At 42.1% G+C, this 27,235-nt stretch overlaps 1 protein-coding gene across 6 annotated transcripts in view; it reads right to left on the bottom strand.

Annotated features, from left to right (window-relative positions):
- Positions 1 to 27,235, bottom strand: part of CADPS (calcium dependent secretion activator) — a 475,342-nt gene that overhangs the window by 228,824 nt on the left and 219,283 nt on the right. For all 6 annotated transcript variants that reach the window (XM_007454769.1, XM_007454764.1, XM_007454767.1 and 3 more), the window contains 2 exons: positions 23,939 to 24,172; positions 18,877 to 18,998 (listed from right to left, as the gene is read on the bottom strand). In XM_007454769.1, the coding sequence (XP_007454831.1) occupies positions 18,877 to 18,998; positions 23,939 to 24,172 (356 nt within the window). The remainder of the gene's footprint in view (positions 1 to 18,876; positions 18,999 to 23,938; positions 24,173 to 27,235) is intronic.

Below are 27,235 nucleotides of genomic sequence, written 5' to 3'. Positions count from 1 at the left end.
AACTTAATGTGACTCTGTTTTCTCCTGATGCTTTAATCACCCAAGATCCGGCACAAATATACCTAAGAAATTAACTGTTCTCACCTTAATGTATAAACACCACAACATAATCTGCTTGCTTAGTTACGGGAAGTGTCACTCTGCTGTTTACATAGTAATTCTAATTGTGAGCCTTTTTATGTATCCAGGACAAATGGAGCAAACTGAGCTTGCTCAGTGAGGCCGGAGAATGACCTTCATTTGAGCACAATGACTTGTTTGCTGTTTGTGTACAAACAGCTGAACTGCATCTTAATTTCAGGCTCAAGTTTAAATGCTGCCAGGGACTCTCCGAGGCTGCCAGAGACAAAGACAGCATCCTGATGGTGGAAGCTGAGGACTCCGAACAAATAAACTCAGCAAGTGACTATCAGCTGTACCTTCTCCCCATCACCATTTTTACAGGATGACAGAGGTTGGAAATATGTGTTCACTAGAATAGGGTGACCAAGCATCCCAATGTGCCCTAGGACATAGTACTTTTAAGTGCTAAGACTGGCAAGTCCTGGGCAAACTGGGAAAGGTGGTCGCCCTACTCACCAGTACGTAGGAAATAACAAGCTATGAACCATTTTTTTTCTAAGAATTTCTCCAAAATAAACAATCATAGATGAGTATAAAGATTTCCATGCAAGGTTATGTATCACATGCTTATACCTGTGGGGTGCTGTGTACACACACACTCACAGATACAGAACAGCAAACAAGAAAAAACCACCAAAACATTTATATTCATTGCTGACGGATACTGTAAAATTTTTCCTTACACTGTTCCTCAATTTTTGGGAAATTCATATTAAAAAATATGAATTTTTTGGTCTGAAATATCAAATCTAATCTTTAAAACTAAGCCAATAAGATGACTAAGCACAGTGCTTTACACAAAATAGATACTAAGAAAATATTATTTGAAGTTTATGTACAAAATATGTATTTCCCGCCCATGTTTTTCAGCAGCTGCATCTGTTAGGAGAATCCTAGGTCTAAGATTCCGTGGTGAACCTGGAGTCAAGCCTGATTTACTTAAATATAATTAAACATGACCCTCATGAAAGACTTCAAGTACCTAACACTCACATTATTTACAAAGAACTGCTCCCTCACTCAGTGACACTGGGCCCCTTGCTGGTTATTTCTTGAAATCCTTTCACATTCATACCTCCCTACTAGCAGCAAGTATGGCCACAAGCACAGTGCCGTCTGACTTTAAACCAAGCAGGGCATGTAACCTTGAGGGGGAAGTGAATGCCTTATTTTTTTTTTTGGTTTGGTGTCAATGTCACCCTAACGTCAGAATGTAGCATTCTGTAAAAGACATGTCTTTGCTAACTGGAGAAAGAATAGATTTGGCACCACTGTACAGTAATCCTTGCAGAGAATAAAGGACCCAGCGAGGGAACCAACTGTCCTAGTTCCCAGCTGTACATCCATTACCCAGGAGGTCTTAAGAGTCACCTGCTGACTGCAACTCACTCAAGGTCATTTGCCAAGTCCTGGGAACTGCAACTTACAAATTTGCAAGTAATGTGTGCAAAGCAAGGACTGGGGGGTAATAAACAATTACAAACAGGAGAGAACCAAGCAATGGCAAGGACTAGAATGCAACCACAGGAGGGCACAGTACTCCCCTTGGAAAAGAGTAGAAAAAGGCTATGAGGAAAATCTTGGTTCGAGGTCTTGATATATCTTTTTTTAAAAAAACTGAAGTAGAGTTGATTTACAATATTGTATTAGTTTCAGGTGTACAGCATAGTGATTCAGGTTTTTTTTTTTTTTTTTTTTTTTTTTTTTTTTTTTTTTTTTTTTTTTGCGGTACGCGGGCCTCTCACTGTTGCGGCCTCTCCCGTTGCGGAGCACGGGCTCCGGACGCGCAGGCTCAGCGGCCATGGCTCACGGGCCCAGCCGCTCCGCGGCATGTGGGATCTTCCAGGACCGGTGCACGAACCCGTGTCCCCTGCATCGGCAGGTGGACTCTCAACAACTGCGCCACCAGGGAAGCCCCAGGGTTTTTTTTGTTTTTCACATTATATTCTATCATAGGTTTTTACAAGATATTGAATATTATTCCCTGTGCTATGCAGTAAATCCTGTTGCTTATCTATTTTACGTATGGTAGTTTGTTAATCCTATACTGTTAATTCCCCACCCCGCCCTCCCTTTTGGTAACCATAAATTTGTTTTCTATGTCTCTGAGTCTGCTTTGTATATAGATTCATTTGTATTATTGTTTTTAGATTCCACATAGAAGTGATATCATACGGTATTTGTCTTTCTCTGTCTGACTTATTTCACTAAGCATGATAATCTCTAGGTCCAACCACAATGCTGCAAATGGCAATGTTTCATTCTTTTTTAATGGCTGAATAATATTCCATTGTATATATATGCCACATCTTCTTGAACCAGTTCCTTTCACTCCTGTTCCTGGGCCACCACCAGCTTCCATCATCAACTACATGACTGCAACAGCATCCCAGCTGGTAGCCCTGTTTCCATGATGGCCCATGAAGTTATTCTCACACAGCAGCCAGAAGAATCTTTTAAATACATAAATACCATCAGGTTACTTTCAGGCTTAAAATCCAAACTTCTTACCTCGGCCTCCAGACCCTGTGGCATCAGCCTTTGGCTGACCCACTTCTATCCTGCCCTTCCCCCTCATTCTGCTCCAGCTCCTCTGGCTTTTTATCTGCCCTTCGAACATGCCACTTTCCTTCTTAGGGTCCCTGAAGCCTCCATTCCCTCTGCCCAGCATGCTCTTGGTCTGACTGGCTCCTTCTTGTTCAACTGTCACCTCCTGGGGACACTTTCTGACCAACCCAATTAAAACAGCTGCTTCTTCCCAATTTGGTTAGCCTCCACCGAATCCCTCTGCATCTTTCCTTCACAGCAGAGCTGGAGGGGCCCTGAACCCACATCTTGGCTGAACGCTAAATGGACTGAGTGTTACAAATAAATATTTGGCCACAGCTGAGTATTGATATCACAAAATAAGCTCCTGAGAACACAAGAATCAAAGGAATTATAAAAATAGAGCTACCGGGCTTCCCCGGTGGCGCAGCGGTTGAGAGTCCGCCTGCCGATGCAGGGGACGCGGGGGTTCATGCCCCGGTCCGGGAAGGTCCCACATGCCGTGGAGCGGCTGGGCCCATGAGCCGTGGCCACTGAGCCTGCGCGTCCGGAGCCTGTGCTCCACAGTGGGAGAGGCCACAACAGTGAGAGGCCTGCGTACCGCAAAAAAAAAAAAAAAAAAAATAGAGCTACCATATGACCAGCAATCCCACTCCTGAGCATATATCCAGAGAAAAACCATAATTCAAAAAGATGCATGCACCCCAATGTTCACTGCAGCACTATTTACAACAGCTAGGACATGGAAGCAACCTAAATGTCCATCAATGGATGAACTGAGAAAGAAAACATGGTATATACATACAATGGACTATTACTCAGCCATAAAAAAGAACAAAATAATGCTATCTGCAGCAACATGGGTGGACCTAGAGACTGTCATACTGAGTGAAGTAAGTCAGACAGAGAAAGACAAATATATGATATCGCTTACATGTGGAATCTAAAAAAAATGGTACAAATGAACTTATTTACCAAACAGAAATAGAGTCACAGATACAGAAAACAAACTTATGCTTACCAAGGGGGAAAGGTGGGGGGGAGGGATAAATTGGGAGATTCGGATTGACACATACACACTACTATTTATAAAATAGAAAACTAATGAGAATCTACTGTATAGCACAGGGAAATCTACTCAATACTCTGTAATGACCTACATGGGAAAAGAATCTAAAAAAGAGTGGATATATGTATATATATAACTAATTCACTTTACTGTACAGCAGAAACTAAAACAACAATGTAAATCAACTATACTCCAATAAATTTAATTAAAAAATAAAGAGATGTTAACGGATTTAATCATTTATCTAAAAATATGATCCTATATTTGAGAAGAATAAAATTCAGGAGAGCAGTATTTTAAATCTGCAAAAACAATTTAGTTATTATTATAATTCTATTATTACAATTTTAATAGTCAAAATTCAAACTTCTGTTATTGTGGTATAGGAACAATAATTTCTTAGCACTATCGACTAAACACTTCTCCTCAGTGCCACTATATGGCACATTTAAAGATGGACGCCAAAGAGATGTTAACTTCGCCTTGAACTCGGTGCAGAGGTGGAATATTTGGGGGCCAGCTCTGACAGTGTGGGGAAATAGCGACAGTGAGAGCAAATTATTAAGCGTTCCTTCCTTCCAGATAGCAACAGATTAACGTAAGCTTTATCTTACTTTGTATAAGGTGATGAATGCTAGAACAGCAAATGGGCCTATCCAAAGATTACAATTATGATATAGCCTAATCTTTTTTTTCTGCCTTGTACTATTATTTAAAGTTTACAAAGATCTCTTGGCTCAAATGGGATGTGATACTCATCCTAAAGGTATCAAATTATATTCTTTTAATATTCATCTACTTAACTGAGAATTTTAATTGTGTTTTCATATAAAATAAGGTTTTAATGGTTAATTATTACTTATGTCGACATTTTGGTAATGTGTGTGGGTGTGTGTATATATATATAGCCACTGACCGACAGAATTTCAACATATAAAGCACAAATAAAGATTTCCACTTTAATATGCATTTGGAATGCTCACTTATATTTCAAAATGAATATTCAGATATTGAAGCAGAATGATATACCTTGCTTGTATTACGTATATTATCACACTGATTGGCTACGACGATTAGCTATGTGATTACGTGATAACTGACCATGCACAAGTGCAGAGAAGCTAGAAATGACTGAAATATCATTTGACTATTAGGCCTTCCAACGGCAAAGTTGAAGCAAAGCTACATACATTTTGACTAAACAGCAAGGCCAAAGCCAGACTTTGATGCAGCTCTATCCAATGATTTACAATGGCCTTGTCTACTGTTTGTCCCATTAGACTCTGGGTGCCATAGTGGTGGGATTTTTGCTTCTTTTGTTCACTGCTGTATCCCCAGCACCTTGCACAGGGTATAGCGTATAGAAGCCAGTCACATAAATGAGATAAAGGACGGAAGGACCTAAGGAATGAACAAAGGAGTATGGTGAATGGTATCTGTGTTCCTCTCCCTGTGATCTGATTCCCCCCAACTGGCAAGTACTGTGATCATCAAGGAGCAGGCCCACAGGATGAATGCTGATCACAAATGACCAAAAGAACATAATGAGTTATTCCAGAGGCTGCCATTCTCAGAGACCAGGCTGGTTTTGAAATTTGTTTTGTTTGGGGTCTCTCTAAAGTAGGAAAGTGAGAATGAGAGAGAAGCATTTTCCGGGTCTCTAATCTTGATACATTTGGTTCAACAGAAAATCACCTATTCTGTTGGAGTAGATAGTTTGTGTGATCTGACGTGGCAGGGAGAAAAATCAGGTGACAATACATGGCAGGGCAGAACTGGGACTTTAGACACTGAGATTCCTGCCTCTAATTCCTCTTTCCTGATAGTCCTCAAATATTGATACCGCAGCTCTATTGTGCTAGTTGATATGTGAAGCAACAGTAGACAAGGGGTCTCTGTATTCCATCTCTCTCTCTACTAAATCGACAAAGAAAAAAAAAAATCCAGCACTGCAGAACCCTGCCTTCCTTAGATTGCATGGCAGCCTATTTGCTAAATGTCAAGATATCCCCAAATTTCCATAGCTTTAGTTTAACTTGTGATGTCCCTAGTGAGTCCTTGCAGGTTGTGTGTGTAATGTAGCTGGTGTGTATTTTGTTCATTACTTGAAAACAGTGGTTTGGTGTCAGGAAGAACTCACAAAATGGGTTCACTTTATTTTTCAGACTTTGTTCTGTTCTTTTGGATATTTTGTAGCCAATTCTATTCTTTTGGATATTGAGCACTCCTCTGAGCGGAGAAATCTCTGCCACAATTGTCATTATGGCCATGAGTACTCTAAAGAGGTTTCCAAGCCCATCCTCTAGGACCCACTTTTTAGCTTTGACCGGAGTCCTTCACCATTCGCATTAAGGCTTAGATCTGAGTCAATCAAGACCTATTGACCATGTATTATACGTAAGGCATTATATGAAAACTAGCCTGATATATAGATTTTTCCAGGTATGAGTAAGGAATCTACATATTGCTGGGGCTCACAGCAGGCTGCCCCCAAATATGCCACATCCAGTACTGATTATTCTGAATTAGAGATACTTGGAAAACAGCCAGTAGGGGGAAATAATTTAAAAAAAAAAAAAAAAAAAAAACCCACGCTGACCTCCCTCTTTCCCCCCGACAGCAGGATATAAATCTCCTACGTGAAAGTATCTTCGCTGCACCAGGAGGATAGAAAGCATCCTTATCACCAGAGCTAGGGGATTCAAGGCTAAGAAAACTGTATAAACAAACTTTGTTACTTCCTCATTAGCTTCCTATCCCAAGCAAAAACCCCTTTGTTAAATCTTCACAAATAGTTATTTGTTTGTCTATAAATGATATATAAATAGCCTAGTTTGGTCACTTTGTGGGTCTTATTTTTATGAGACCTCCTATGCGTACGAATTTAATTTTTTCCCCCGTTAACCTGTCTAGTGTCAATTTAATTATTAGACCAGCCGAAAGAACTCCAGAGGGGTGTGGGGGGGGGATTTCCCCCTCCCCAACAAAATAAATGCACACATTCCAAGGGAAACTTCAAAACGACATCTAAGGGGCTTCCCTGGTGGCGCGGTGGTTAAGAATCCGCCTGCCAACACAGGGAACACGGGTTCGAGCTCTGGTCCGGGAAGATCCCACATGCCGCGGAGCAACTAAGCCTGTGAGCCACAACTACTGAGCCTGTGCTCTGGAGTCCGTGAGCCACAACTACTGAGCCCGCATGCCCCAACTACTGAGCCTGCGCTCTAGAGCCCACAAACCACAACTACTGAAGCCTGTGTGCCTAGAGCCTGCAACGAGAAGCCACCGCAATGAGAAGCCCGCGCACCGCAACAAAGAGTAGCCCCCACTCACGGCAACTAGAGAAAGCCTGTGCGCAGCAACGAAGACCCAACGCAGCCAAAAAAGATAAATTAAATAAATAAATTTTTTAAACCCCCCCCAAAACCGACGTCTAATTGAGAGAAAAAGTATCTTAAGCTTCTTTTGTTCACACCACCTGACTCTGATGGCCTGTGCCATTTTCCTTTCCATCCTGGCTCCACCGATGGCAACAACAATTATAAAGATAAAAATAATAGTTCTTAGATTTGTGTCAAGTGCTCTGCATATACTATTAAATAGATATCTCATCAACAAGCTTGTAAGTATCGTTAGCCTCATTTTACAGATGAAGAAACTGAGGCTCAGACGGATTTAGTAACTTACCCACTGCAACAATGTCAGCGGCACAACTGGAATCCACGCTAGAATTGTCTCGCCCAAAGCTTTTGCTCTGATGCCTGTGCTGAGCCTTATTTTCCATATAATCACTACAATGTTTCCAACCAGATTCCATCTACTGAAGGCTTTCTGAAATAGCAGTTCCACCCCAAATCCTGTTAACCAGAAGCTATGGGCTGGGGTGACCGCTTTTAAGTCCTTACCCATGAACCCAGGGAACTTTCAGGGATTCCAGAACTAAAGCACTAGAGACTCAGAGGCTTCCAAACACCCTGATGACTGGCATCATGCCAAGAAGAGCAACTGTCATCCTTGGAGGCCCCATACCCCTCGGCACCCCTGCAGTGAGGTGATCGATATATCACAGCACAGGGGGTTTTGCCGTAAAACAAATAAGACACTTAGGAATATGTCGAAAGTATGATCTCAGAGGCACCTGACCTCTTTTAAACAAAGGCTCTCATCCAGAAAGAAGCTGGAAGAATGTGCTTGTGGAGATCCAAGAGGTAGGAGGCGAGACGCTCAGGTGTGTTGTGAGTCTGGATGAGGACTCAAGGAGACCACTGCCCTTTTCCATTCCTCTTTCTCCTGGGAACCAGGTCTTGTGTCATTAAACTGATGGCAGCCTGTGCTGTGGATCTGTCCTCTTGCTCTGGAAAGCATTTTGGTAAGAGTGCCCTTTCTCCTTTGGCTGACTTGGCTTTTTGCTTTCCGTGTGCTTAGAATCCTATAACCTGGGTTTTGGGAGTTAGAGGACTTCAGGGCAGCCTTCCTAACTTTTCTGAGCTTCTTTTTTTTTTTATATGTAATGAGGGGAAAGTGAGTATTTCTTAACACTACCAGGTGGGATTCAGTGATATTACAATGGGTTTTTGGCTATTAGCAATATTTCTCAAGAAATGCCATCCATTGTACTCAGTCCTTAGCTTGGGTCATACTGTCTTTCAACACCAGCCCCATGGGGTAGGATGTATTACTGCCTCCATTTCAAACTGGAAGAAACTGAAGCTCAGTGAGGAGCATCCACTTGCCCAAGGTGACCCAGTGGGTAAGTGGTAGAGCTGGGATTCACACCCAGTTCTGGGCAGCTCTACCATTTGGTACCAGGTGGCTCAGTGCCTGGTGCCTAAGATATTTGAATAAATGGTAGGAGCAATTGTTATTGAGAATGATTTCCCCGAGGAAGGATGATGATCATTAGTGGCTCTCCTGGAATTCTGTAAGCACCTCTGGCTCATCTTTGCAGACTTGTACACATAGCACCTCGCAGTGCAGCTGCCTCTGGGCTGAATTCCACCTGCTGATCTGAGCGTCTGCACTGACGTGGAACACCTGTGCGCCAGCACATTCATCACCATTTAAATAGGGGCAGTGATTTAACCCACAAAATAACTGAGTTTATGGAAAGGAAATGAGCCCTCTTAGATAGTTTTGCTGAGTAGTTAATGCTAATTAAAAGACTTTCTTCTAGGGAAGTGATTTCCTTCAGAAAGGCAGGGGAGCAGAATGAGCAAAAATTACAGCCTTTGGGTTTGGCTTCTGGCTTAGCTATGAATTATCTGTGCAACTTTGACCAAGTCACTTAACCTCTCTGAATCTCAGTAGTTCCGTCAGTAAAATGGAATAGCAATAGTACCTGCATTATAATTTCAGTAGGGCATTAAATAAGACACTGACTATGAAGTACTTAGTACAGTACCTGGCCCATAGAAAGTGTTGGATCAATATTAGTGATTACTATTTTAGACTCAGATCACTTTTTGTTTTAACATCTTTATTGGCATATAATTGCTTCACAATGGTGTGTTAGTTTCTGCTGTATAAGAAAGTGAATCAGCTATACGTATACCTATATCCCCATATCTCCTCCCTCTTGCGTCTCCCTCCCACCCTCCCTATCCCACCCCTCTAGGTGGTCACAAAGCACCGAGCTGATCTCCCTGTGCTATGCGGCTGCTTCCCACTAGCTATCTATTTTACGTTTGGTAGTGTATATATGTCCATGCCACACTCAGATCACTTTTTTTTTGCACGTCTCCCTCCTCCCTTCTCCCTCTCAACAAGAATGAAGCCATGATAATAACAGCCAGCAGGATTACTATGTGACAGGCACTGTTTTAAGTGTTTTACATATGTTAATTCATTTAATTTTCTCAAGAATGTGGAAAATGAGGCACAAAGAGTTAGGTGACCTGCCCAAGGTCACAGAGCTGAGATTCAGACCCAGTACTTTGCCTTCCCATCCTGTGTTCTTGACCACAACACTGTACTGCTTCTATGCTCCAGTGAATCTAAACCAAGCCTCTCTTGTTTTATTAGTGAGAATTTAGAGTTTCTGGGCTGTATCTTATTCCTACAGGTAAGTGACGGTATGACATTCCATCCTATATTTTTCCTGATCACTAAATAACAACTACAGCAGTTTTTCACACTTGCGGAGACATGTATTGAATTGTATTTCCACTGAACAGTGATTGGGCAATCAGTCCAGTTCTCAGTTCATGTCATCATCGGATGTAATTGGCAAGTAAGCTCAGACAAGGTACTCAAGGAGCTGAACTAGACAGGAAATGAACCTACTGTCACTTAGCCCTTAGAGGGCTATTAAAAGATACATCCTTGGGCTTCCCTGGTGGCACAGTGGTTGAGAGTCCGCCTGCCGATGCAGGGCACACGGGTTCGTGCCCCGGTCCGGGAAGATCCCACATGCCGCGAAGCGGATGGGCCCGGGAGCCATGGCCGCTGAGCCTGCGCGTCCGGAGCCTGTGCTCCGCAACGGGAGAGGCCACAACAGTGAGAGGCGCCCCCCCCCCCCCCAAAAAAAAGATACATCCTTGTTTCATACCCACCCAATGTTGGACTCCTCGTGAAATCAGAACTTTCATGGATGTCTCACAACTGGATGGAGCATCACTGTCTAACTGCCAAACTCTAGTCACCACTCGATTATCCACTTCTGAAACTCCTACCAACTCTAGAAATTTCACCAACTCGCTGTTACTTGCAATTCCGGAAAATTCTGCATTAAGTTCTACCATTATGGCTCTTCTCAGGATTAGCTAGCTAAAGAAAAAAAAAAAAACTATAAAACTCTTGAGAAGGAGCCTTGGATACCACTTACCAGGACACAGTAAAGCCAGAAAGCTTGGTGACCTACATAAGAGAGGGTGGCTAACTGAGGATGCAGCACTTGGAGCACCTTCTCCAAGGTTTGTTCTCTAGCTTTCTACCGGCTACCCTGCTGATTGTTGTTTTAGCAGCCAGTCTACTTTCACCTTCCAGCTCACAAGCAAACACAAACTGGCTTTCAACACAAGTTGTGGCTTTCGGACGACACTTTCTGGTCTCTGAGCATCCCAAACTGTGATTAGAATTGTGCTTCCTCCCAACTCACACGTCTTCAGGGAACCTAGCAAAATTGAATTTCTGGGTCAACGTTGGCCTTTACCATTTAAGATTTAATTAACTTTGAATGAAGCTAAGCCTTTTCCTCAGAAAGGAAAAACGAGAGAAATGGTATCCAAGCTTTCACTCAGTGTTACATAAATGTCTTCTGGACTGTGACCTTGAGCTGGAGTTTCAAGAAAGGTAGACAAGAAAGAAGCTGAGGCCTTCCCTGGTGGCGCAGTGGTTGAGAGTCCGCCTGCCGATGCAGGGGACGTGGGTTCGTGCCCCGGTCCGGGAGGCCCCCGTGTGCCGCGGAGCGGCTGGGCCCGTGAGCCATGGCCGCTGAGCCTGCGTGTCCGGAGCCTGTGCTCCGCAACGGGAGAGGTCACAACAGTGAGAGGCCCGCGTACCAAAAAAAAAAAAAAAAAGCTGAATCTCAGGAGGCCTCCCTCTTTTTTTCCATCTGGTGGCTTTGCAGTTCTCAGCAGCTATAGTGGCTCCCGAAGAACTGATCACTCTGTGCCCAGGCACTCAGATGTTTCCAGCTAGCTTTTCTCCAGGCTCTACAACATTGAGGGCCATGTCTGTATTATCCCCCAATTTACACTAATGCCTGGCAAACAGTATGTGCTCCATATTTGCTGACTAATACACCTGTCTTTTCAAGTTTACTCTGGGCCGTGAAGAGGCTTCAGGTTTCAAGATGGAAATCCAATCATACCCTCCCTGGCTTAAAATCTTCCAATGGTTTCTCCATGGTCTTAGAATGAAGACCCTTCATGTGCCTAGAAGGCCCTGCGTTGTCTGATCCTGCCTTGACCTTTTGACTCTTCCTGTAGCACATTCCCCCTCTCTGACTAATCTGTGTTCCCATTGCTCTATTTTCAGTCCAGGAACACATCCAGCCCCTTCCTCCCTCAAAGCCTTTGCACATGCTGTTCCCTATGCCAGGAATGCTTTTCCAGCTCTTCTCATGGCTGGATCTTTCTCATCCTTCAGGTATCAAGTCACACATTACCTACTCTGAGTGAGCTTCCCCAGCCACTTGAGTAACATACGTTCCCATTACTTTTGTACTGTAGCAGCCTGTTCATTTCTCATGGAACCAAATTACATTCTGTTATTATCTTGTATATTTGTTTCTTGTTTGTTGCCTGTGTCCTTTACTAGAATGTATGCTCCATGAGGCCAAGGCTTGAGGTGTTATTCATGGCTGTAGCCCCAGTACTAGTTGGTCACAGGTAGAGCACCCCATGTACACTTGTTGAGGAAATGTAAGTGCCTACCCTTCACATCATTCCCTTATACCTAAATTTCAAAGGGGCCATTCAGGAAATGTACTGTTTCCATTTAAACCATTCCAAGTACACAGAAAACATTTTTAGCTAAATCGAGGAAGGAAGTACCATCAAGAAGATGATACATGAGGAAAGAAATTGGAGGGTATGACTTCCTTTTCTAACTTTGTAACTGACTTAATGTGGGACGATTTAATGGAACTGTATTTCTATGAATAATTTGGGCATAATAAGCCCAACCCACTCTGAATTGTGCCATTAGGACAAATAATATATTTCACAGAAGAAAAATGTTATAGCAAGTCATTGTGTTTTATTCTTTTTTTAAAAAAATATGTTCTCATCAGATAAGATGCCATTAGAAGATGCTAGGGCTATAGCAAGATTTACCTGTTAGGGTATTTTATTTTCTTATTCTCTTGGAAAATGGCAGGAAATGATTTGATTGTATTTTCAAATTCTTGACAGTAATGAAATCTATGTATCATAAAGCCCATGGTTTGTCAGGGAATAATAAATTTGTTAAATAATCAAATACCAAGTGGCACCCTTGGTTTCAACTCAGAAGAATATAATTTCAGAGAAGTTAGCACAATATTGGGCTGCTAACTCAAACTGCCTTTCTTTTCAGCAAAATCACTTAAATTTCTCTTGTATTTAGTCCTCAGGACATGCTTTCATTGGAGGGTAACATGCACTGTAAGAAAACGCTGAGAAAGACAGTCATTTGGGAGTATATCTTGTACTCAGGGAATGTATCAGGTTTCCTTACATCATTTCTCCCAAATTAAAGTAATTTGCATATCGTTTTCCCAATCTATGCCATTTCCACATACCAAACAAGATAGTTTCATGATAGTTTATAATATCTAGGTACCACCTGTGCTATTTTTTACTTAATATTTTTTTTAGTTTAAATTAATTCACTTTCTCCAAATAAAACATACAGATGGCTAAAAAGAACATGAAAAGATGCTCTACATTGCTAGTTATTAGAGAAATGCAAATCAAAACCACAGTGAGGTATCACCTCACACCAGTCAGAATGGCCATCATCAAAAAAGTCTACAAGTAGGGACTTCCCCGGTTGCACAGTGGTTATGACTCGTGCTCCCAACGCAGGGGCCCTGGGTTTGATCACTGGTCAGGGAACTAGATCCTACATGCAAGCCACAACCAAAAGTTTGCATGCCACAACTAAGGAGCCTGCGAGCTGCTACTGACCTGGCACAACCAAAATAAATAAATTAATTAATTAAATAATAAATATATATATTTTAAAAGTCTACAAGTAATAAATGCTGGAGAAGGTGTGGAGAAAAGGGAACACTCCTACACTGTTGGTGGGAACATAAGTGGTACAACCACTACGGAGAACAGTATGGAGTTTCCTTAAGAAACTAAAAACAGAACTACCATATGATCCAGCAATCCCACCCCAGGGCATATACCTGGAGAAAACTCTAATTCAAAAAGATACATGAACCCCAATGTTCATAGCAGCACTGTTTACAATAGCCAAGACATGGAAGCAACCTAAGTGTCCATCAACAGACAAATGGATAAAGAAGAAATGGTATATATACACAATGGAATATTACTCAGCCATAAATAAGAATGAAATAATCCCATTCGCGGCCACGTGGATAGACCTAGAGATGATCATACTAAGGGAACAGTGTCAGAAAGAGAAAGACAAACACCACATGATATCACTTATGTGTGGAATCTAAAGTATGACAGAAGTGAAACTACAGTAAGCCCCCTATATATAAACCTTCAAGTTGCGAACTTTCAAAGAAGTGAACGTGAGTTTGCATGTCCAGTCACGTAAGTCAGTTCATGTTTCTGGCGTAGATTGTCACGTGCATGCATCCTCAACAAGTTATTGTGCTTTTGTGTACTTTACTGTATGGTACTGTATAGAGTACAGTAGTACAGCATCTTTATTTCAAGCCCACATGTCCAGAAGCAAGCATAAAAGCAGCAGTGATGTAGCTGGTACTATACTGTACTTTTCAAGGTACTGTGCTGTAAGATTTAAAATGTTTGTTTTTATGTATTATTTGTGTGAAAAGTATTATAAACCTATTACAGTACAGTACTATATAGCCGATTGTGTTAGTTGGGTACCTTGGCTAACTGTGTTGGACTCATGAAAAAATTAGACTTACGAACGCATTCCCGGAATGGAACTTGTTCGTATGTAGGGGACTTATTGTATTTACTAAACAGAAACAGACTCACAGAAATAGAAAACAAACTTATAGTTACCAAACGGGAAGGGAGGGATAAATTAGGAGGTTGGGGTTAGCAGATACAAACTACTATATATAAAATAGGTAACCAACAAGGACCTACTGTATAGCACAGGGAACTCTACTCAGTATCTTGTAAAAAAAAAACTATAATGGAAGAGAATATTCAAAAAGTATATATATATATATATATATATATATATAAGTGAATTACTTTGCTGTACACCTGAACTAACTAACACAACATTGTAAATCAACTATATTTCAACAAAAATTGAAAAAAAAAGAAAAACACTGTCTTATGGTAAGAAAATTCCTCTGTTCTATTTCATAGGAGGTGGACAAATATATCTGGGTTCTTGAATCCACAAGGTATTTCCCTTCTGCATTTCCATGACTCCCTGAGATTGCTCACCACAAAACAGCGTTTCAATTACTCCTGCCCTGCCTCAGCACCCTCAGTGGTTTCCTGCCAGAAGCAGCAATGGTGGCTCACAAAGGGAGGCAATATTTTTAAAAGTAAATATATCTCGTGAAAAATTCTGATTTCCATATTCTGGCTTCCTGCGTTAAAAACCCAGGAGAGGAGGACAACAGCATTGATAGGATCCACAGTCGGCTTGGAGATAACCCATGTGTAGCAAAGAGACTGGTAAAATGAAGGATGAGAGGGGGCTACACACACACACACACAGCCATGTTTTCCAGCCACAAAATACATCTCACTCATGAAAACAGCCTTCTTATATTATGCACCTAATTCAAAATGACGACTTGGGGGCAGGGCCCTGGTTATAAGTGAAGAGGTGACCTTGACAGTGGAGGTGACAGAGAGCTTGGACCCTCCACTGCTGGGTTTCAACAATATAGAACAGCATTTCCAATGGATGCTAATAGGTGGTAGTTGAAAAAAGTTTGGGAAACTCATGAATAAACAACAGTAAAAAGGTTTATTTTCTGTAATTAAATCCTCAGAGCCTTTAAAATGCCAAAGTACGCTGTGAATAACTCAGAAAAAATGTAATGTCTGGCATTTCCCAGCCTCACTTGACCGTAATACCGCTCTCCCCATCCTTGTTTTTCTTGGAGTAGTCTACATATTAGAGTTCTAAAAAACACTCTTGGACAAACTGGGTCATGCAGTGTACTCCTGCATTTGTGACTGTACTTGGAAAAAAAAAAAAAAGCCAAATTCCTTGTAGACACATGATAGGATGAGATATTAGAGTTCCAGTTACTGGGTAAAATACTTGGTAGCAGCAACAAGAGAATTTATAAGCAGTAAATAAAACAGGCTTGAATGGAATCTTGGTTTTAGAATGTATCAGTAAAGTATGGACACCGGCTAGCTGCGGGAATCGTCAAAGAATCAGGAGATGAAGAGGGCAGGAAAAAGGCTAAGTTTGTCAGATGATGACGTGGCGTTATTAGGACACATGAAAGATGACCCTCCAAAGGGTACTTTTTGGGATAATCAAAATCAAGTAGCAGAGACGACAGCTAGAGATCAGTAATGGGAAAAACTGTGAGTAGAAGCAGGGAGGAAAGAGAGAAGAAATATAAGCTTCAAAGAAAAGAACGGATGGAGAGGATGCAGAATATGTGCAAACATGAGACGAGGAAGGTGCACCTGCACAAACAGGCTCATTCATCCTCTCGAGACAAAAGTGGAGGCAGAGAAGCATTAGCAGTGAACTATGACAAAGAAAACGGCCAAGAGAAGTGGAAGAAAAATTTGGCTTTAGAAGGCAGCTAAGTAGAGATCATAAGGAGAATGTATATATTAGAAAGGAGAAAAGAAGAGACAAGAAGAGACATGAATTGTGGTAGATTTCATACTCTGGGTATATCTCTTTGAGATACTCTAGAAATGGCAAATTCAGGGCACGTGTACCTCTTCCTGTGTGAGTCGATCATGCATTATTTTTCCTCTGAATACAGACTTGGCTTCAGAACACTTCTCGACACAGCACTTTGGAGAGCCACTACAGACGGATTTGACTTGACGCGAGTTATGAAAGTTGCGTTCTTACTGTATTAAAACACAGACAAATAAGCCCTGTGTGGGGTTTTGGTAATACCCCCCCTCACTGACTGAAGAGGAATAAAAAAATTATATTTCTTCAGCGTGAGATGTATTCATATGGACATGATGCATGTGGATGGATATGAGTAAGTGTATATGTGAAATATAAGCATATCAAGTAGTTCGACCAAAGCATTCCATGTTCATTTCTAATCTGAAACTCTGTTTTAAACATGCATACGCACATGAAAATCAGCTCATCATTTACTCTGGTAACTGAAACCTTTAAACCCAATAAACTAAATGACATTTTGAGTTAAAACAGCCTAAATGAAACAACAGCCTGTTAGAATAATCAGAGCTTTCTCCTTCCTTCTCTAACATATGATACCATATTGGGCTCGACATCTTAAAAGGTTAGCGTAAACACCAGAGAGGTTTTTATTCCCCCTACGTGACACATTTTTCAAAGGCACATATAAATAACACAGCAGCATAATAGCACTGATTATGATCGGGCTGTGGTGACAGTTGGGGAAAAACTGGGATTTTTATCAACGATGGTAAAAAAAAGAAGCTGCATTCATTTTCAGATTGAAACTCAGCTTACAAAAAGGGAGGAAGGATGGTGTGCAACAAGTTGCTTTGGTTTCCATTTCCTCCTCCATACACTTATTAATTTCACCCAGATCTGAGCATCTGAGGCCTTTGCCTATTCATGCAAAGAACCACTTGAAAGCATACAACGCCCTCAGATTTTTCTCTAGTCGGGGAAACATTCAGTGCTTTCTTTGAACTCTTTTGTTTGAACATCCTGGTACGGTACTCCTGTTCTGCCAAACACCTCCTAGTGCTTTGGGGGAGGACAGGCAGTGAGCTGCCGTTACGGGTTATCCTTTTTATGACTTTCTTCTGAATTAACAACAATAAAAAAAAAAGATGCTCATTAGCCTCGGCCGGCTTAATTGAGATAGAAAAGAAAAGGAGAGAGGCAGTGGGGAGGGAGGAAAGAGAGGGGTGATCTCTCAAGAAGTTTTGCAGCCTGAGAGTCTACTGACTCTCATCATCATCGCTCCTGGGAACCAAGGCAATAGAATACTAACTGGTCTCCTGCATCGACTCTGGCCTTCTGCACTGCAGTCAGAGTAATCTTCTCAAAGCACATATCTAATCATACACGCCCATCCTTCCTCTCTGGGGCCTAGCAAGGTCCTTCATGGTGTAGCCCCTTCCTGCCTCACTGGCAGCTTACGGCATACCTCGTTCTCTTAACTCCAGCCCCACTGGCCTTCTTTCAATGCCTCCTTGCCACAGGGTCTCTGCTGACCATAGGGCCTTTGCACAAGCTGACTCTGCCTGGCATGTTCTTTCTACTCCCAACCCCTTTGCTCAACTTTTAAATATTAGACCAAACGTCTTATAACTCCTCAAGAAGGCCTACTCCTACTCTGTCTCCACAAACTGGTTCAGGTCGCCCTGCTGTCTCCTCACAAAGCACTCTTTCTTTTTTTTTTTTTTTTTAACATTTTTATTGGAGTATAATTGCTTTACAATGGCGTGTTAAGTTTCTGCTTTATAACAAAGTGAATCAGTTATACATATACATATGTTCCCATATCTCTTCCCTCTAGCATCTCCTTTTGCGGTACGCGGGCCTCTCACTGTCGCGGCCTCTCCCGTTGCGGAGCGCAGGCTCCGGACGCGCAGGCTCAGCGGCCACGGCTCACGGGCCCAGCTGCTCCGCGGCACGTGGGATCCTCCCGGGCCGGGGCACGAACCCGCGTCCCCTGCATCGGCAGGCGGACTTTCAACCACTGCGCCACCAGGGAAGCCCCAAAGCACTCTTTCTTTCTCAGCGTTCATATCTATTTGTAACTATAAATTTGTGCAATTATGCTTCTGCTCCCCCACTCAACTATAAGCTCCGTAGGGCAACAACAGGGACTATTTTCCTTTCCGCTGTTCAACAGCACCCTGTACACAGGCACAGTGAGCATTTGACAAATATGTGTTGACCTAACAAATTAAGAGATCGTGCCTAACGTAACATACTGCTTTGCTGATATAGTCGTAACTGTGGCACAGAGAAAGATTTTGAAAGAAAACTGTACATACCATAAACCAAATATTATTTGGTAAATGTAATGAAAACAGATTTCTATCAAACTCTCCTACACATCCTATTGAAGCCTGCAGGTTGTGACTAAACTCTCTAAGGTGATACATAGAGCCTCCAGAAAGGAGGCTGTGTCTTAAATTTCCTTCTGTCCTCCTCTCCGAAGGAGGTGGAAACCTTATTAAGGCTGCCAAATAAAAATGTAATCAAGTCATTTTGTTTGGAAAATAAACAAGGTGTATGCCTCATATAACCTGCTGGGGAAACCAAACCTTTAATCTGCAGTTGGCCAAAATGGTGCCAATGAGAAGAATCTTCTGGAAGACGAACCATGGAGAAACATAACTTACGTTGGTTTTGAAGCCTCGGCCTGGTCGGTCTGCAGTTTCTCTCCTCCTTCCACCTCCATCGTGCAATATACAATGCGATTTGGAGCTAAGGATTTGAGGCCTTGGACTTCCATGATCACCACCTGGAAACAGAGTCACACACAGCAGAGGTTATTGCCAAAGTCTATGGGCAGCATCACCGGGGGAAACTATATACATAAGAAGTTACAAAAAACCCAACAGGTATCTGATATTTCTATCAGGTTTCTACCAGCCATGCTGGGACAAGTCCAGCATGAAGATACAATTCTTCATAGCGTATCTCATTGCCTTGCAGATGGAAAGACAAAGTTCACTAACTCAGATGCTCATAGGAGCTAGACAGGTTATATGAAACGGGCTACTCTTTTCTGTGTTAAACACATAGGATGGGGACTTCCCTGGTGGCACAGGGCTTAAGAATCCGCCTGCCAATGCAGGGGACATGGTGAAAGCCCTGGTCCGGGAAGATCCCACATGCCGCGGAGCAACTAAGCCCGTGCACCACAACTACCGAGCCTGCGCTCTAGAGCCCATGAGCCACAACTACTGAGCCCGTGTACCGCAACTATGAAGCCCGTGCGCCTAGAGCCCGTGCTCCGCAACAAGAGAAGCCACTGCAAGGAGAAGCCTGTGCGCCCACAACGAAGAGTAGCCCCCGCTCACCGCAACTAGAGAAAGCCTGCGTGCAGCAACGAAGACCCAACACAGCCAAAAATAAATAAATAAATAAATAATAAATAAAAATTAAAAACACACACACACAGAAGATGTTTTTTCATTTCCACAAGAAATAGACTCTACTATTTAAAAAATATATACCGTCTAGCTTTTAACTCAGAACGTGATGGACACATAGACCAAGGAATTCACTTTCCTTTTTACAATAAAATAAGTGATAACACAACTGCTAAGATAAAGGGCAAGTAGCGTTTAGCATGAGAGTCAGAGATACAACAGGGAGTAGTGGGGACTGTGGCAAATGGGAGCACTCCATTTAAAGGGAGCAGCTGCTACTCAGTTGCAGCCCATTGTTGCCTTGTTTTACCCCAGTCCAGGGTTGCCAAATACTCCAATTTCTCTTACTGGGAAATGGCAATCTGAATCAGAATCATAGTCAGAAATCTGATTTTGAAATTTTGACAATAATTTTAAAGGGGAGAAATAAAATACACAAACTCTGTGCAGGCCAACATTGTTGGGGTAAAAAAAAAAAAAAAAAAAAAAAAAAAAAAAGCCTGCAGTTGCATACTCTCTGTCTAGACTGAGGGAAAAGGCTGGTTGTTTTGATGGAACAAGTTATAACATTTACAATTCCTGGCATTTCCCACCACTACCCTCAAACTCCATTCAATCACCTGCTATTTTCTTATTTAGTGGTAGGTGCTGCCACTCATCAGAGAGAAGGGAGAAGAGAGAAGAGGAGGGGACATTGATTTAAAAATCGGAAACAAATGACTCACAATCAGAGATCTCTAAAGACCAAGGTATATTGAAAAAAAAATTACTGGATTGTACTCCAAAAGAGGTAATGGCGTTACACAAGAAGGATGTGGGTGTGCAAAAAATGTACGCTTTTTTAATGGGCTTGATGCAAGGAAGTACAATAGGGCTGGCATTGAATCAGGATTCACAGGTCAGTTTTGCTGCTTAATAGCCCAGGGGTTCTCAAACTTAGTGTGAATCAGAATCACCTGGAGCGCTGGTTAAACCAGACACGGCTGGGCTTCACCTCCCGAGTTGCTGACAAGGAGGTCTGGGATGGAGCCCAAGACTTTTCATTTTTTTCTTTTTTAAAAAATTGTGTTGTAGTTGATTTACAATGTTGTGTTAGTTTCAGGTGTACGGCGAAGTGATTCAGTTGTACATATACATATATTCATTCTTTTCCAGATTCTTTTCTCATATAGGTTATCCCAGGATATTGAGTAGATTTCCCTGTGCTATACAGTAGGTCCTTGCTGGTTATCTATGTTATATATAGTAGTGTGTGTATGTAAGACTTTTCATTTCTAACCATTTCCCTGATGATGTGGATATTGATGCTGCTGATCCAGGAGCCAGTGTACTACTCATGTGATGTTGGGAAGATCTTGACCTTGAAGTCACTGCACTTTTCTTTCAAATACCCTGAGCCTCAGTTTCCTCATCTGTATAGTGGGGATAATGATGCGTCTTTTCTCTCTCTCCATGGTCGCTGTGTGAGGATCATATGAGATGATGTATGTAATTGAAATTTTTACACTGGGTGGAAAAAACCATCAAATGAAAAGAAATGAGAGGCACTGGAGAAAGAATACAATTTTTAGAATTTTAAAGATGAGTTCAAATCCCGAATCTGCATTTTCAGTAGCTGTGTAATCATTTGCTAGGTTCTTAACCACTCCAAGGCTTTGTTTCCACATCTGCAAATGCCTCGAAAGACTGTTGTGAGGATTCACGGAGTGAATGATGGTGAAGGATTCTACAAATACCTACTATTTTTCATCAGAGCACTCCACCCACCCAGGGCCATGTCACTTGTAATCCTGGACCTCAGTTCTTTTACTCCAGGCAACTATTCTCTGCTGTCCCTTCTAGCCATGCAATTCTATAATTACATAAAATATGTCTTGTACCAACCTGCAAATTCAAACCTAGTCTGCCCTGATGCTGTGACAGGCCTCTCTCTCTCTCTTTTTACCCCCCTAACTGTGTCTGCCAAAACACGTTCACAAATAGATACTCAATGCTTTGTGCTGGCTGGTTTAGTATGATGTGCAATTTAGTGTTCTAATTAAACAGTATTTGGGAACCCTAGAGCATTTCATTCGGTACTTGTACTTACAAGTTACAGCCTGTTTGAATCATGTACGTCTGGCAGTATGGTTGGGGACTCACCCACATCTATATTTTAGATAATCAGCTGTGTAATACTGAGTACTGACGAAGAATTAGAAAATTGCAGATTTAAAAGCTTCATGAAAATCAATAAACCACTTTCCCCCCTACCTTTCAGTAGGAAGACAAGAGACAGTAGGGAATAAATTGCCACCTTTAATTGGCAATAATCAAATCCAAAGACACCTAAGAAAAAGCATTCAGTATCTCAGGTGGCAGTATTAAAAAAAAGAAAAGAAAGGAAGCTTGTGTGAAATTACACTGATGGTTTTTTCACACACCAAGTGCTCTATATTTAATTGAATACTGCCTCTCCCACCTGCGAAATCCATGTTGAAAACCCTGTAATGTGACTGTCTCAATCTGAACTGAGCACAGTAAAACAAATTACCTGCAGTTAATTCACAGCAAGCCTTAATGATGTTCTCAAATATTAATTTAGTCTTTACAAATTTTAATTAAATCTATAGAAATCTGATCTATTCTCTTGGTTTTCCTAAATGTTGGATTATCATGAAATCCTTTTGGGGTTGAGCTTTCATATGCTACGAATGGTTCTCAAACTTTGGAGTGTAAGAAGTACCTGGGCAGCTCATTAAAATGCACATTCCAGGGCTATACTCCGCCTAGAGCTCTTATTCCTGACAATTTTATTGAGGCATATTTTACATATCATATAATTCACACATTTCAAGCGTACAATACAGTGATTTAGGGACTTCCCTGGTGGCGCAGTGGTGAACACTCCGCGCTCCCAATGCAGGGGGACTGGGTTCGATCCCTGATCAAGGAACTAGATCCCACATGCATGCCGCAACTAAGAGTTCGCATGCTACAACTAAGGAGGCCACGTGCCGCAACTAAAGAGCTAGCGAGCTGCAACTAAGTAGCCCACGTGCTGCAACTAGGGAGCCTGCAAGCCACACCTAAGGAGTCCGCCTGCTGCAACTAAGACCTGGTGCAACCAAGTAAATATTTAAAAAAATAAATAAATTTACTAGGTTGTAGAAACCACCATCATAAATCAGTTTCAGAACAGTTTTATCTCCCCCAATAAGGTCCCTTACGTCCGTTTCTACCTCCTGCCCCAGGCAACACTAACCTACTTTCTGTTTCTGGATATTTACCTTTTCTGGACATTTCATATCAATGGAATCAAACAATATGTGGCCTCTGGCTTCTTTCACTAAGCATAATGTTTTGGAGGTTCATCTAAATCAAAGCATATATCAGTAGCTTGTTCCTTTTAATTGGTGAAGAGTATTCTATCATATGGATGAACCACATTATGCCCTTTCACCAGCTGATAGACATTTAGGTTGTTTCCATTTTGGGCTATAATGAATAATGCTGCTGTAAACATTTGCAAGCAAGTCTTTGTGGTGACGTGTTTTCATCTCTCTTGGGTAGATACCTAAGAGTGGAATTGCTGGATCACATGGTAATTTTATGTTTAGCTTTTTGAGAAACCACCAAACTGTTTTCTAAAGTGACCGCACCATTTTATATTCTCATCCTCTAGAGCTCTGGGTCAACAGTTCTGGGTGGTGCAGGAAATGTGCATATTGAACCAGTTTTCAATAATTCTGATGTAGTTAGATCAGATCTACTCCTTAGATTATATGGATGATAAACGAACATGTGAGTAAAAGTTACAGAGAAATATTGACATGATGAGCCTTCTGCCACAGTTCTGGCCCAAATGGGTTCTTTCTTGGGGGGATGAGACAAACTAACAGAGTCTCCACTACAACAAGGCACTCTCTAATGGGGCAGCCAGAGGGAGAGAGAATGGGAGAGAAAACTGACAACCCACCATGAAATGATGCTAGATTGCTTTTTTTGTAACACAGGTTGCCAAAATGTTAAACTTTCTAAATTGCACAAGGTTATTTACAAAACCCTGAAGCGCTGCTTTAAGTTGGGGAAAGTAATCCAACCTTAAATTTAGTAAGTGGTTCTTAGGACTACATTTCCGAAGGAAAAAGTATGGTCTCCGGGAGATGGGAAATTACTTGCCGATTAGCTGAGCTATGCTTAGCAAGCTGTTATTTTAATAACTGCTCCTGGGGCGCAAGGAGGAAAACAAGCTGATTGTGATGCATCTCATCACCCGTGTCCCGCCTGCGATGCCAGGAAACTTTCAAGGGTCTAGGGCTTTTACCTCCAGGGAGAAAGATAACACGACGTCTGACTTGGAGAGCTGGTTTTCACTCTCCTCACCCATGTCGATGATGGAAGCGTTGTGGCTGCGTTTGAGTTTCTGAAGCTTGAACTCGCCGCCTTTGGAAACTGGCATGCTCTCCAAATTAGCCATGAGCAGGTTGACGGATGACTTCAGCTCTTCGATGTACATGTTTTCCATTTCTTTGGATACAAACTTGGGAAATTTGCGCTCCTTGTAAAGAAAGAGAAAGGAATGAGCAGAGGAGTAAACACAGTCCAGAGCTCTGCTGACATCCACCACCAGTGACATTCACCCAGATATTGTGGCATCGTGCTAGAAAATGTTCAGCTGGGTTGAGTAGACAGCTGCCTGCCTTCTAGTTATTTATAATCTCTAACAGGTAAGAAACACATACATAAACACATAAGAAGAAAGAGGCAAATGTTTTGTTACAGTTCTATTCCCCTCCCCCAAGTTTTCTCCAGCAAATGTGATCTATGGAAAGAAAAATGGGGTGATGTTCTTCAAATCCGGTCTCAATTCAAACAGTTTTTCTTTTTAGCAAAATGCAGCCAGTTGTTTTTAAGCTGAGGAGACAGAAAAGCACCCTATTTCTGGATATCTATAGAGATTTTCTCCCATGAATAATTCAAAAGGAGCTCATTTGAGATGTTTCAAACACAGCCTGTGGCTATTTCTAAGAAGAATAGTTAACTGTTTTGAAGGAAAATTGAAAAAAAATTAAAGAAGTGATGAAAAACATGATTAAAATTCCTTAGAAGATAAAGCAATTCAGTATCAGAACTGAACTCTGTATTTTCTCGTTTCTTAAGAGTTCAGTTGTAATGGCAACATGCTTTAGCCAACTTTATACCTCTGAGCTGTCCAGGTGCCTCAGATGAATAGAGTTTGGATCAATCACCTTCTCAAAGAATCACTTCCCACTTGAAACATGAATGTGCTCTCTGCAGCCCAGCTCCATAAATGAGCAGGTGAGCGGCAAATCAAATCAGTTTGACTCTTTTTTTTTTTGCAAGCGACAGAAAAACCCACTTGAACTGGCTTAAACAATGAAGGGATGTATAGGTTTGAAAATGTCCTAGGGCAGCTTCAGACAAGACTGGAATCAGGAGTCAGATAATATCATTATAACTGAGTTTTTCCTCCAAAACTTGGTTTGGGTTCTTCCGGGCTGGCTTCATGCTCAGTCTGGCTCCTTCTAATGTGACAAAAAGATTGCTAAAGATCTGTACCTCACAACACCACATCACACTCTCTAAAGGAAGAGTGAACATCTCTTCCTGTAATGCTCACAGAAGATGGAGGATCTTTTATCTCAGAATCCTCACCTGAAGTCTGACTTACGTGCATACCCTGAACCAGTTTCCATGGCCAGTGATGTCATGTTGAATTGCTTAGGCCTGCGTTATTTCCTCTGTCCCTGTGGCTCAGGGTAGAACTCCACCTGGGTCCCACAGAACATGAATTGGTTTGCCAATTCTGGGTGGCAGAAAAATAAGATGTCTAATATGTGGGCACCTGACTTAAAGTCATCCAGTTAATTCTACTAAGTGGCCAGCAATCAACTGGATTTAATCTCTCAAGCAATTGAACTGAGAGATATTGAGATTGCGATCAGTGGTGAAACTGCAACAGTAAGATCATAAAGATAGACTCTTGGGTGGTTGCCATATTGTCCATGTTGGACCAAGTGAAAGCAGCGTAAGAACTTGACAAAGAGCGAGAAAGAGATGGCGAGATAGAGGGGGGAGAGAGACTGTGAGAGAAAGGAAGGAAGGTGGGAGGGACGAGGGAAGGAAGAAAAGAGGAGAGAGGAGGGTATTTAGAGTCACAGAAAGGAGCTGTGACTTTTATTGGTTTTCTAATTCTAAGAAAGCCAAGTTATTCCTCTTGCAGCTTAGAACCCTGAGATTCTCTTATTTTCCTTTCAATACTCAAGACTCATATCTTCGAAACTTTTGCACAGTGGGCTGGCTTTTTGTCATTCTTGGGCTCAATCAGAGGACAAATGTGAGCCTCAAAAATGTGGGTATCCTTTAGGACAAAGGCCCTGGGCTGCTGGGCCATCATCACTTAGAAAATATTTACTGCCACCCAAACTGTGCCTGGCACAGTGTTAGGCGTGGGGAGATCGTGATGAAAGGATGCAAACTGTTCTGGAGCTTTACAGCTAGTAGAGAGAAAGATCTTTAAGGAAATGTCAAGGTAGATGCTTGATGGAAGTAGATGAGAAGTGATCTCTTCCTGAGAGAATCAGGGGTGGCCTTCCGGAGGAGGTGACCCTTAGGCTGAGAGTCTGATGGATGAGGAAGCGTTTGACACCGGGTTGAGTTGGCTGAGACAGGACCACTTTTATTTGCTCTTTTCAGAGAAATATGTAATAGGCAACCACGAATCCAAGAAGGTCTATATAACTGAATGTGGTCACAAAATACTTCCCCATCTTCTTTTGAACATGGTCCTTCTAATGAGTGAAGAGAATTAATGAGGTAAGTTAAGCGATGTTAAAGGCTGCCAAAGTAGCACAGGTTACATACTAACAGCCTGAAGGCTGGGACACTGATCTGTCTCTTTCCTCCTTGCACTGGGGCCCAAACCTTATAACTATATGGGATATTGGAGGAGCTGGGTAAGTGTATCTTTGATTTTACTGGCAGCTGCTGGCCCTGCAGTTGCCATGGAGATGGAGAGAAAAACCATTGTGTCTGTGAAGTGGGTTCTCTCCGGCCAATCAGCCTTACTATCAAGTGCGGTCCCTTCATCACACCCATTTTGGGACTCACTCAAGGCCTTTTAACTCCACAGTCTTGAAATTTTGGAAGAAGACCCAGTGATTACAGACACCACAACTCTGGCCCGGAGCTGGCATCCACCAAACTTTCTGCAGGAGAATATTGGAAAAATCCAAAGAATGACCACTCCTCCCAGAACCTGGATAGTTCCTAATGACATCATAAAAAGATGCTTATAAAACTGAAGTCTAGGGACTTCCCTGGTGGTGCAGGGCTTAAGAATCCATCTGCCAATGCACGGGACATGGGTTCAATCCCTGGTCCAGGAAGATCCCTCATGCTGTGGAGCAACTAAGCCCATGTGCCACGACTACTGAGCCTGCACTCTAGAGGCCGAGAGCCACAACTACTGAAGCCCGCGCACCTAGAGCCCATGCTCCGCAACAAGAGAAGCCACGGCAATGAGAAGCCCGTGCACCGCAACAAAGAGTAGCTCCTGCTCGCCTCAACTAGAGAAAGCCCACGCACAGCAAGGAAGACG

This window comes from Lipotes vexillifer, unplaced genomic scaffold (genome assembly GCF_000442215.2).
Source record: "Lipotes vexillifer unplaced genomic scaffold, Lipotes_vexillifer_v1.1 scaffold8, whole genome shotgun sequence".
Taxonomy (NCBI): Eukaryota; Metazoa; Chordata; class Mammalia; order Artiodactyla; family Lipotidae; genus Lipotes; species Lipotes vexillifer.
Note: the sequence above shows the minus strand (reverse complement) of the source record. Positions and strands in the feature narration are given on the sequence as shown.